This window comes from Pseudonaja textilis, chromosome Z, assembly GCF_049901715.1.
Source record: "Pseudonaja textilis isolate UNSWEBS1 chromosome Z, rPseTex1.2, whole genome shotgun sequence".
NCBI classification, from domain to species: domain Eukaryota; kingdom Metazoa; phylum Chordata; class Lepidosauria; order Squamata; family Elapidae; genus Pseudonaja; species Pseudonaja textilis.
The window spans coordinates 5415895-5428494 of NC_142008.1; the positions used below are offsets into that span (position 1 = coordinate 5415895).

Here is a 12600-nt window from a genome sequence, read left to right on the forward strand (position 1 = left end):
GTGCCATATGGGTTGCAAATGCCTATCATCCCTTGAGACCTCACATAATAGGGTGGGGTCAAAAATATGGAATATGTTTTGCAGTTTGACTAAATTACAGGTTTTTCATCTCTTACATAACTTTTAAGGTCATTAACTGAAAATAACAGTGGTGAGCTTGGGTTCCTTGGTGCTCTCTGAGCTTGAATGTTTGATTGTTTTCTTGTAGACATTTCATTACTCAGCCGGATAACATCAGTGTTAGTTGGGTAATTGTCGGCTAATGAAACATCTGCAAGAAAACGGCCAAGCTCAGAAAGCACCAAGGATTTCAACCCTCAGTAACAAATATTGACTTCTATTGATAGCTGTATTTGCAAAATACAGCTGAGATGTTATCAAATGCAGAAATTTATATGAAGCAGGACCACCCTTTTTACCCAACCCCTAGCAGACATCCGTGATTACACGGAATCATAGGGCTGGAAGGGACCTTGGAGGTCTTCTAGTCCAACTCTCTGCTAAAGTGAGGAGACCTTATACCATCTAGGTCAAATAGTTGTCTAGTCTATTTTTGAAGACTTCCTACAATGGAACACTCATGATTCCAGGAGGCAAGCTGTTCCGTTGATTGATTGTTCTCGCTGTCAGGAAATATCTCCTTATTTCTAGGTTGGACCTCTCTTGAACAAGCTTTCACCCGTTGCTTCTTGTCTTGCCTTCAACTGCTTTGAAAAATAAGTCAATCCCATCTTCTCTGTGGCAGCCCCTCAAGGACTAGGAGACAGATATAATGCCCCCCCACCGTCCTTTTGTTCAATAGGTTAAACACTGTTAGTTTAACAATTTAACTATTGTTCTCATACAATTAGGTTCCAGGCCCTGATCAACTTCGTCGCTCTTCTCTGCACAGTTTCTAGGGCCTCAGCATCTTTTTTTCCATTGTGGTGATAAGAATTGGACCCAGTATTATTAATATAAGCAAAAGGGACTTTTATGCATGTAATGATTAATTAATAAGGTATTAAGATTTCAAAGTAGATACTTGGATGAGTATTTAAGGGCAATGGAATAAAGGTTCAATTCTCTAAAAATAAAAAGTTTTGAGTGATTGTGATGGAGAAATATGGGATAGTTAAAATTATTTCTGAGCCAAATATATGGCAGTCTTTAGATTTTTAAAGAATCCTGTGGTTTGCTATCAAACATATAGAATGGCCAGTGCTGCCTTCCCCAAATACAACATAAGATGTATCCTCATTAATCTGGGAAACCACCCATAACAAGGCAATTCTGCTTATGCTGAATATCCTGTTTCTTTCTGCAGATCTTCACTGGGATTTTTACGGCTGAGATGGTGTTTAAGGTTATAGCATTGGATCCATATTATTATTTTCAGCAAGGCTGGAATATTTTTGACAGTATAATTGTCACGCTAAGTTTGATGGAACTAAGCCTTTCCAGCATGGGGAATGTGTCTGTGTTACGCTCCTTTAGACTGGTAAAATATTTTACCTTTCTCTTTTTCTCTGAGACATAAAATGCAAAGCCTTTGCAACGATTTTAGCTGGATGAAAATAAAATAGAATAAAATTGCACACGTGGTCGTAAAGGTAGTTCTCTACTTACAACCACAACTGAGCCCGAAATTTCTTTTAGTCAGCAAGGCTGTTTGCTGAGTGAGTTTTGCCTCATTTTATGACTTTTCTTGCCACAGTCCTCAAGTAAATCCCTGCAGGTGTCATACGGTTGTTAAGCGAATTTGGCTTCCCCATTGACTTTGTTTGTCAGAAGATCGCAAAAGGTGATCACGTGACCCTGGGAACACTGCAACCATGATAAATATGACCCGGTAGTCAAGCGCCTGAATTTTGATCATGTGACCACGGGGAGGCTGCAATGGTTGCAAGTGTAAGAAACGGTCACTAAATGAACGGTTGTAAGTTGAGGACTATCTGCACTTATCTCCTTTCTTGTATGTGACATCTTTGAAGTCCTTACCCATGTGTACCATTTCATCCAATTTCCTACAGTGAGCCACATGACTGTACTAATTTAATTGTACTAGAGCAGCAACTACCCACTCAATTTCGCCTGGCCTCTCCAAGGGCCTGAAAGCTACAATTCATCTCAAGGGTACATGTTGATGTAGGCAGTTTGACATATGATAATTATGGCTGAACATCGTTGTGCTGTTTTCAAAACAATCTGCATAGCAAATACCAATGTATTTAAAATAGATTTATATCAGGCGGCGCAATGGCTCAGCGGTTAAAGACGCTAAGCTTGTCAGTCTGAGTTCAAGACCCAAGTGCTGCCTTGATGGGGAGAGCTCCCACTACCTGTCCTAGCTCCTGCCCACCTAGCAGCTTTAAAGCATGTAAATGCAAGTAGATAAATAGGTCCCACTTTGGTGGGAAGCTAACAGTGTTCGATGCACCTTGACATATAGCCATGCTAGTCACTTGACCATGGAAGAATCTTTGGACAATGCTGGCTTCTTTGGCTAAGACAGCTTTAAGACTTGTGGACCAACTCCCAGAATTCCTCCTTCTGTCATGTCAGCTCAGTAATTCTGGGAGTTAAAGTCCACAAGTCTTAAACTTGCCAAGTTTGAAGACCCTCAGGCTAAGAAATGGAGATGAGTACTGACCTCTAGAGTTGGACATAACTGGACAGGGGACCTTTAGCTTTAGTTTTATATCCATGTTCATGTTAATCATCTCAAAGCAGTGTACTGAAAGCAGTATCAATAATCCAGAGGGCAAGTGATAAGGTAGAGAAGGTTGAACTACAAAGAACATCAAGAAATCACTCTTTCAGTTCTACAAGTGCAACACCACCTTATTTGATCACCTTTGTCATTGCCCCAATCTATAAGAGAGGACAGCGATCCACCAGGTATCCTAGTCCCAAGCTTTACCATTCTTTAGATAGGAGGTCCTTGGCTTATAATGGCAATTGGTATTGTTGTTACCATCACTAAGAAACATGGTTGTAAAGCCTGATGTCACGTAACAGCAATTTTAGCAGTCCTAGTTGCTGTTATTAAGTGAGGTCTTTAAGCTAGGGTCTCATTTGACTGCAATTTCCTGCTGGCTTCCCCATTGATTTTGGCTTGTGGAAAGCCGGCAGAAAATGTTGGAACCTGCAATCCCATGACTGCAATTCGATGTGATGTTGTAAGCATGAGCTGGGCACTAAGTACACAGGCTGCAGTCAAATAATTGTGGAGATATTTGGGTAACCTGAACTACGAGAACCTGTTGTAACTAATACTTGTTCAGCACATTTATAACTTTGAATTGAACAAATTGTTGTAACCCGAAGACTAACCTGTATGCCAGAAATGCAACATTTGAACCTGGCTTCATTCATGTGTGCTCCAGGCACAATTCAGTGTAGTTACTTTCTGCATCAACTACAGCATTCAGACAAAGCCTAAAGATAGCCCCCATATAGAGTGTGTTATAGTAGTCTTCTAATGTGTAAATGATTAGGACTAATTTAAGCAAAGGATTTAGTTCATGCCCATATTGGCACTTGTGGGTATGAGTAAGCAAGCTGTGGTCTATAGCTTTCGTGATGCCCTCAGCCCCATCTTAACAGCTCCCTTAGATTTTCAAGATTGCAGTGCTTATTTGTAGGGGAATAGGCAAAACCAGAATGTTTGCTCATTAAAAACATAAAAAGCCCCCAATTAGGCATGATATAGAAGCGGTAAGTAATGTTGTCCTGACATTTTGTTCATCTTCATAGATATTTCTGCAGATTTCTTGGCCATAGTAGAGTAGTGGCTTACTCTTGCCTTTTTAAAATGTGTTCCCCCCCACAACTTTCCATTCCAAAGATCTTTTTTCAGACTCTCTTTCAAGCAATAGGTAGGTCCAACTCCACCTCCAACAAGATCGTTTCGATGTTACCATCTAACATTAGCACTTCTGTTTGGAATCTTGGTCCAAATGAGCAAATCCCTGCCCACTCTTCCCAGTTCAGGTTGTAATTTCATGGTCGTATCTCCTATAGACCTTCAAACTCCCTGTCAATCTCCCCGCTCCCCCAATGGCTTGTCTTTTACTAAAGCTTTGGGAGACAGGATAGGACCCTCCTCTCAATGAAGATAAAAGGGTTCATTCAAAGCACCACTGAGACGGGCGTGAGAGTTATGCCTGCTGTATGCAAATGGGGACTGCTGTTTGTTTCTTCTCCACATACTAAGGGTTATACATGAACAGAAGGTGAAGGGTAGAGCAACAGAAGTCTTAATCCACACCGGCTCTTCATCTTCCTCAGTTTACAGGGAGTCCTCAATTTAAGACCATAATTGAATCCAAAATTTCTATTGCTGATTGAGACAGTTCTTAAGTGAGTTCTGCCTCATTTTACAACCTTCCTTGTCATAGCTGCTACATGAATCACTTAGTTATTAAGTTAACAACATGGTTGTTAAGAGAATCTGCTTTCCCCATTGTCTTACCTGTCAGAAATTCACAAAACCCTGGGACATTGCAACCATCATAATCGTGAGCCAGTTGCCAAGGATCTGAATTTTGATCAAGTGACCATGGGGAATGCTGCAACAGTCACATGAAAAATGGTCATAAGTCACTTTTTTCAGGGCTGTTGTAACTTTGAACGGTCACAAATGGAACAATTGTAAGCTGAGGATTACTTATATATTCCACCCACCCACCCATCCACCCATCTACCCACCCACCCAGATTAATATCATTCAGTGGTCCTTGTACTTAGTTATGTTTTTTGTGATTTTCCCCCCTTACAGCTGAGAGTCTTCAAGCTTGCAAAGTCTTGGCCGACATTAAATACGCTTATTAAAATAATTGGAAACTCAGTGGGAGCTTTGGGAAATCTTACCCTCGTCTTAGCCATCATTGTCTTCATTTTCGCCGTGGTCGGGATGCAGCTCTTTGGAGATTTGTACTACAAGAATGTCAGCAGAATCAGCAGCAACGGAATGCTACCACGCTGGCACATGAAGGACTTTTTCCATTCCTTCCTCATCATCTTCCGCATCCTTTGTGGAGAATGGATTGAAACTATGTGGGACTGCATGAAAGTTGTTGGTCAGCCGCTGTGTCTCCTGGTGTTTTTGCTTGTCATGGTGATTGGAAACCTGGTGGTAAGTAACTGCAAGACAGTTGGGCTTGGGTGGGGTTCCTTCCATATCTGCAGCTTCTAGCATCCAGGGGCTGATTACCGGTAATCCTTGACCTATGACCACAGTGGAACCCAACATTTTTTGCTGTTAAGCAAGACATTTGTGAGTTGCGCCCCATTTGCTAGCATCCCATTTTATGGCCTTTCTTGCCACTGTTGTTAAGTTGGTCACATGGTTGTTAAACCTGGTTTACCCATTGATTTTGCTTCTGAGAAGGTCACAAAAGGTAAACATGTGACCCTGTAACACTCCAACTGCCATAAATATGAGCCAGTTGGCAAGCATCTAGGTCAGTGGTGGCTAACCTTTTTGGGCTCCTGTACCCAAAATTATGTGCGCACTCATGTGCCAGCACCCAGAAGGTAATGTGCACGGCCCCCCACACACTCCCTGCGCATGCATGCACAATCCCCCCCACATCACCCCCTTACCTGCACTGTGCCTTCCAGCTGATTTTCAGCACATTTGAGGCCTTTTTTGGCCTGTCAGAAGTTTGAGGGAAGCCTCTGCAGGCTTTGCGGGCTGAAAAACGGGCCCTTTTCGTCACTTCCGGTATTTCCCTCAAGCCTCTGGCACACTGAAATTGCCCCCAAAATTAGCTGGGAGGCACATGCATATGCAGTGAGGTAAGTTTGCCTAGGGCTGGCATGCCCACAAAAATGGCTCTGCATGTGACCTGTGGCACATGTGCCATAGGTGGTTCGCCATCATGGATCTAGGTTTTGAACACATGGCTGTGGAAAAGCTGCAGCAATTGTAAGTGATGGAAGCAGTCATTAAAAAAAATTTTTTTTTCAATACTGTTGGACCTTCAAACAGTTACTAAAACAAATGGTTGTAAGTCAAGGATTATCTATACAAGACTTATTCTAAGAACTTCACAGCGAAACGATGGGACATAGTTTCTTCAGAAATCAGGTGTCCCATGCGTTGCATAACTGCTTCTTCCATAGAGATACAAAGATTTGTAATTTTGACAGCCTTCTCATCCTGGATTCAGATAGTACAGATGTGTCTGTTGTCTTTTCTTATAATTGATGATACAGCTGTGTGTTGCACTCCCTGTTTCTTTGCAGGAATTATGACTCAGATTTCTGCATTTGAAACATAGCACAATGTGTTAAGTATCTGGGACAGATACTTTACCTCAGTGAGTTTTAAGGTTATTAACCTGCCAGTAGGCCAAATCTAAAATGGGAGCAGTTGTAGAATAGATGATGAAGCCTCTTCCAATAGTCACATTGCTGTTTAGAACACAGTGTGCCTCAACTGATGACAGTATATTCGTACATCAGTATGACCTAGCAGTTTTACTTATCATGTCTGGAGAGTACTAGATTGTGGAAGGTTGACATCAACTTTGCCTGTGCAATGGGAACCATCTCTAGTATGTTAGAGATTGAGGGGTCATAGGTGCTCTCTGAGCATGGTTGTTTTATTGCAAATGTTTCATCGCCCAAACTAGGTAACACCATCAGTAATCTGTTGGGTAATGAAACATCTGCAAGAAACCAACCAAACTCAGAGAGCACCAAGGACCCATCATTTCAACCCTAAGCTACAAATATTCTTCTTTATGTTAAAATTTGCTAGAACAACAATTATTTCAACAAACATTACATAGCCTAAAATCCAAGAATGCAAACAAAATGTCTATTAAGTCATTAAAAATATGGGGGGGGGAGCACTGGACTTAAATTTATGCAGGTATAGAACTATAGGTAGTTAACGGAATAACAGAGTTGGAAGAGACCTTGGAGATCTTCTAGTCCAAGCCTCTGTTCTCAACTTATGACCGCAATGGAGCCCAAAACCTTTATTGCTAAGCAAAACAGTTGTTAAGTGAGTTTTGCTCCATTTTGCGACATTACTTGTCACAGCTGTTAAATGAATCACTGCAGCTGTTAAGTTAGTAACATGATTTTGAAGGGAATCTGGCTTCCCCATGACTTTACTTGTCAGAAGTTTGTAAAAGGTACTCACGAGACCCTGGGACATTGTGACCGTCGTAAATAAGAGCCAGTTGCCAAGGGTTGAATTTTGATGACCTGGCCATGGGGATTCTGCAACAATTGTTAAATGTGAAAAACAGTTGCAGGTCAGTTATTTTTCAGAACCGTTGTAACTTTCGCTGGTCACTAAAGGATGGTTATAAGCTGAGGACTATTTGTAAATCCTCCTACGGATGGAACACAATGAATAATTTAAAGTAATTTCATTTAGCATGCAATGAAGAATGTTTTTTAGTCATGATTCATCCAGTGTCTTAGTAGCTCCTGCCAGATTTAAGCCAGGAAAGTCTATCATCATCACTGTTATATCCCTGTGGAATTTGAGCCTGTATTACCGTCCTGTGGGATCGCATCTAAGGAAAGCGGGGCTGGTTGTAACTGAGTCTGTGGCTGTCAGCATGTGTGAAGGACATATCCCCCCAATCATTGTGTCTTCAAAGTATTGGTCTGTCAAGATTTGTGAACTAGGTCTGTGTTGTGGAAACCACTCATCATATCTAGCGGGCCTTCAGACAGAACATTCAGTATAGAATAACTTATCTGAGCTCGAATTTAAGATAACATGCAATCATCTGGGTGTTTAACGCTTGTGGCTCTCAAAACATCTTGGCAGTTCTGAAACCCTTGGTGTAAATGTGTGCTTCCTGCCATCCAATCTGGCTTGTTACAGCACCGTACTACAGCTGCCAGCGTTCCGTCAGAATGGTGGGCATCATTCCTCTTGGAGAGTATCTTGACTGCAGCATCCGAATCAGGGAGAGCGTAGCTCTCTTTCGTAAAGTCATGTGACACTTTCAAAGTGTCATTGACAAATGCCTTGAGGTTCCAGAGGAATTGGACAAGGAAGGGTTAGAAGGAGACTTAGGCATTCACAGGGAAAGGGGAACCACATGCATCCTTATCCTTGAAGGATGTTGGCAATTAGGTTTTGCAAAATGGCTTAGCCAGTTTCACACACGAATAGGAGCAGTGGTGGGATTCAAATTTTTTTACACTGATTTTGTGGGTGTGGCTTAGTGGGCATGGCAGGGGAAGAATACTATTAAAAAAATCTCCATTCCCTCCCCACTCCTGGAGGTAGGTTACTGCAAAATCCCTATTCCTTCCCCACCCCAGTGACCTGCTTTCCAGCTCTGTTCTCCTGTGCAGGGCAACAAAAGAGGACCCAGCCAATCAGCTGGGACTCAATGGGAATCTGAGAAGAGATGGGGGCGGGGCCAGTCAGAGGTGGGATTTGCCGGTTCTCCGAACTACTCAAAATTTTTGCTACCGGTTCTCCTGGACTGGTCAGAACCTGCTGAATACCCACCTCTGTCATGGAGGAAGCTACAGTTTGGAGAGTTATAAAGAACAAAGAAGGGTCCCTGCAGGATTCCCAGCCTTCTTGAGTGATTGCCAGCCAACTGCATCCTGTGAGCTGACATTACAGAATCACGGGATGCCACCTGTTTCATGTGTGAAGTGATTTTGTAAATGGCTTGGTTGACTGGGCGGGAGCCAGACACTGAGATGGCTGTAGAAGTGGTGACCTCTAAACCATCGGGCTTAAATTTCAGCTCCGTACACATGAGACCATGGCTTACTTTATTTCTAAGCAAAGGTGGCAGATGAATGGGGTGGTCATGTGATTCATTCATCATGCTTGAGAATCTGGAATTTCCTGTGTCACCATTTCATAACCGTGGATGTGATTGTTGAGTATTACCAGGAGGTCAGAAATGCTGGAGGTATCTCAACGGAGAAAGCCAACCTTCTGGGAAAACTCCTCCTCCAAAATAATAGACAACCCACTGACTGAGCTGATATAGTTTAAAAGTAAAAATGCAAAAATGCAAGTAACTGTTAGTTGATTCATCGGTGTATTGCCTTTGTTGTGGTTGGATTTATTGTATATAATCAGGAAGAGAACCAGCCTAGAACTCAGGAGAAATGTCTAACAGTGAAAGCAATTAATCAATGGAACACTACCTTCAGAAATTGTGGGTGCTCCAACACTGGAGGTTTTAAAGAAGAGATTGGATAACTATTCATCTGAAATGGTTTAGGGTTTCCAGCTTGAACAGGGGGTTGGACTAGAAGACCTCCAAGGTCCCATCCACCGTTATTATTCCTTTTCTCCAAGAATTCCTCCAGTTTTTCCTTACAACAATTCTTTGGGTCAATTGGGCTGAGAGTCAGTGGTTGGCCAAAGTCATTCAATGAGTATCCCTTGAATCTGGCTCTTCTTAGTCTTAGCCTATCACTGTCCTAGAAGGTGATTTTTTTAGAAGTTTTCTAAAAAAAATTCTAAAAACGTTCAGTAGTGCTTGTGCTGATAAGATTGCCCTACTCAGCAAGATCGGATTATCTGAAGAGACAGGAAAACTCCGTCTGATCTAAATCCACAGATTTCAATATGCTTCAATACATTTTTAATTCTGAAAATTTATATGGCTGCCCTACCTAAACTTCCAGCTCCTTGATGACAACAATCAGACCAGACAGTTGAAAGTCTCCATCCTACTCTGGGGTCCTCAGGCCCACTGGCCAAACCATGTCTTCAGGGTCCTAAGGAAGAGTATCAAGACGGGGACCAGTTTTATCACCGCAAGGATGATGTTCCACAGGGAGGGAGCCAGTGGTGGGATTCAGTTTTTTTCACTACCAGTTCTGTGGCCGTGGCTCGGTGGACGTGGCATGGTGGACGTGGCATGGTGGACGTGGCAGGGGAAGGATATTGCAAAATCCCCCTTCCTTCCCCACCCCACTAACCTGCTTTCCAGCTCCGTTCTCCTATGCAGGGCAACCAAAGAAGACCCAGCCAATCAGCTGGGACTCAGAAGGCGGAGAATAGATGGGGGCAGGGCCAGTCAGATGTGGCATTTGCCGGTTCTCTAAACTACTCCAAATTTCCACTACCGGTTCTCCAGAACTGGTCAGAACTGGTGCTGAATACTCACCTCTGGAGGGAGCCATGGAGAAGCCTTTCTACTTGGTCCCATTAGATGAATCTCCTTAAGAAAGAGGACCCATAACATTCCCTCCTCCCCACTCTTGTGGATCAGGTAGATATGACTGGGAAAAGAGGGTTCTTCAGATAAGCTGGTCCCAAGCCATGTAGGCCTTTTGTTGGTGACAACTTACATCTTAAAGTAGACCTGGAAACAAATCAGTAGCCAATTCAGCTCCGCCAAGAGAGGTGACATATGTGCAATTTAGACATATAAACCATGTGGACCGCTGCATTTTGAATCAGTTGAAGCTTCCAGATACTTTTTCAACGACAGCCCCGTGTAGAATACAACACAGTAGTCAGGATGGAAGGAGTGACCAGGACAGGTTTTCATTTGGATAGAGATGTGACTGTTTCCAGATAGATGCTTCATCACCAGCCCATTTCCAGACGGTCAGAGATGGTATTTGTCGGTTCTCCAAACTACTCAAAATTTCCTCTGCCACTTCTCCAGAACTGGTCAGAACCTGCTGAATGCCGACTCTGAATGGTGATAAGTCAAGGACTATCTCCTATATTTGAAAATAAACATTCATTCTTCACATAATTATAACGAAGTTACCCATTAATGTCGGTGTTATTAGCATTAGTACTTAGACTTTTATACTGCTTAATAATGCTTTAATGCCCTCTGTAAGCAGTTTATAGAGTCAGCATATTGCCCCCAACAATCTGTCTCTTCATTTTACTGACCTCAGAAGGATGGAAGGTTGAGTAAATCTTGAACCACGCAGGGTTGAACTGGTGGCAGTGGGCAGAGTCAGCCTGCATTTTAATCACTAAGCCACCATGGCTCTTAAAATAAAACAATAATGATGAGTTCTCTGTATGTCTGGGTGTGGGGAATGCAAACAGAGAGTCTGTGTATCTGTGGATGAAAACAGATTTCTGCATAACTGAAAAGGTTGCAACTGAGTTTTATTAAGATAATACTCTTGCTCTCTATATCCCACCTATATATGTAGGCCAGACCGGATGGAAAGCAATAGAGATGAGATTTATAGTTAAATATTTTCACCTTCCAGGAAACAAACCTCATGCCTAGACATATATAGTGCAGAAACAACATGTCTGAAATAATACTTTCTTCTTAATTTGCAGAATGGGGGGGAGGCAAAGTTTGTCTTACACATTCTTGCAAGCGAATATTTCCCCCTTTATCAGTAATATTGTCAGACTTCTAACTAGCCAACAGGTGCAAAATTGCACAATTCTAATTCAGGGCAAGGATTTCCCTGTTCACTGTGTAACAAGCACGTTTGGGATTGCCTGTTCCAAGCAAGCATTCCCCCCCCACCCCCCACCCCCTGGCCAATGTAAGAGAATAAATAAAGTATTTGAAGACTGCAGTGTTAAAACAAATTAAAAATAATTCAAGTCTGGGAATACGTAAGAGCAAATTTATGTATGTGCCGAATTATACATAAGCTCACCTTGGCTGTCCAAACTCCTCTTAAAATTCTTCAGCGATGGAGCGTCCGCTACTTCCAGAGGAAAACCGTTCCACCGATTCATATAAGAATACGTAACATCCCAAGATTTCAATATTTTTTTAAAAAAATATATATATTGTAACATTTCTGCCTCATTTGGTAGGAAACATGTGCAAGAGAACATCTAGAACTTCTTGAAGTCAGTTCTGAACAGGATTCAGTGAAGAATCCAGTGTGCAGGACTAAGAAAAACAAAACAAAAAAAAGGCAAAATTCAGCATCAATTGTATAAAATCTAGTAGTTATGCAAACTTCATTGGACATAATACTTCTACTTCTTAAATGTTTGGGAGCAGATTTTTCTTTTTTAAAATAACATATATTTTGTAAAGAGGATTTGCACACTTTGTTATTGGGATAATAAATGAACATGATATCAGAATCAGAACACATTCCTCAATTTACAACAGCTCATTTAGGGACCATTTGAAGTTACAAAGGCACTGAAAAAAGTGACTTATGACCACATCTCACCGTTACAAGTCTTGTAGCATCCCCTACAAGATTCTACCAGTTCGCACCTATTCGCTAGAACCGGTTGATAACATTCTAAGCAGTTCGGAGAACTGGTTGTTGGAAGAAATTACTGGCCTAATCCTGTAAGGAAGGAAGGAAGGAAGGAAACATTCTGGTGTTGCTTACAGAAACTGCCTCTCCATTAACCCTTATTACTTGGCAGGACTAGACTTCCTGTCTCAGGAACGTCTCTGGAGTTTTCTCCCCCTCCTTTGCTGGTACTTTGCTTGTGTGGAATGACCATTCAAAGTTACAATGGCACTGAAAAAAGCGACTTATGACCATTTTTCGCACCTTTGACTGTTGCAGTATCCCCACAGTCATGAGAGGCCAGGTTTGCCCTGATGTGAGTGATATTGAGTTGGCCACGCCCAGCCAATAACATGACCACCAAGCCACGCCCACCAACTAACCCACACCCACAGAACC

The 12600-nt window shown here is 42.2% G+C and overlaps 1 protein-coding gene across 6 annotated transcripts in view; it reads left to right on the top strand.

The window, feature by feature from the left end:
- The window catches only part of LOC113447963 (sodium channel protein type 5 subunit alpha-like), a 381002-nt gene that overhangs the window by 198352 nt on the left and 170050 nt on the right, over positions 1 to 12600 (top strand). For all 6 annotated transcript variants that reach the window (XM_087917483.1, XM_087917477.1, XM_087917478.1 and 3 more), the window contains 2 exons: positions 1307 to 1480; positions 4763 to 5119. In XM_087917483.1, the coding sequence (XP_087773609.1) occupies positions 1307 to 1480; positions 4763 to 5119 (531 nt within the window). The remainder of the gene's footprint in view (positions 1 to 1306; positions 1481 to 4762; positions 5120 to 12600) is intronic.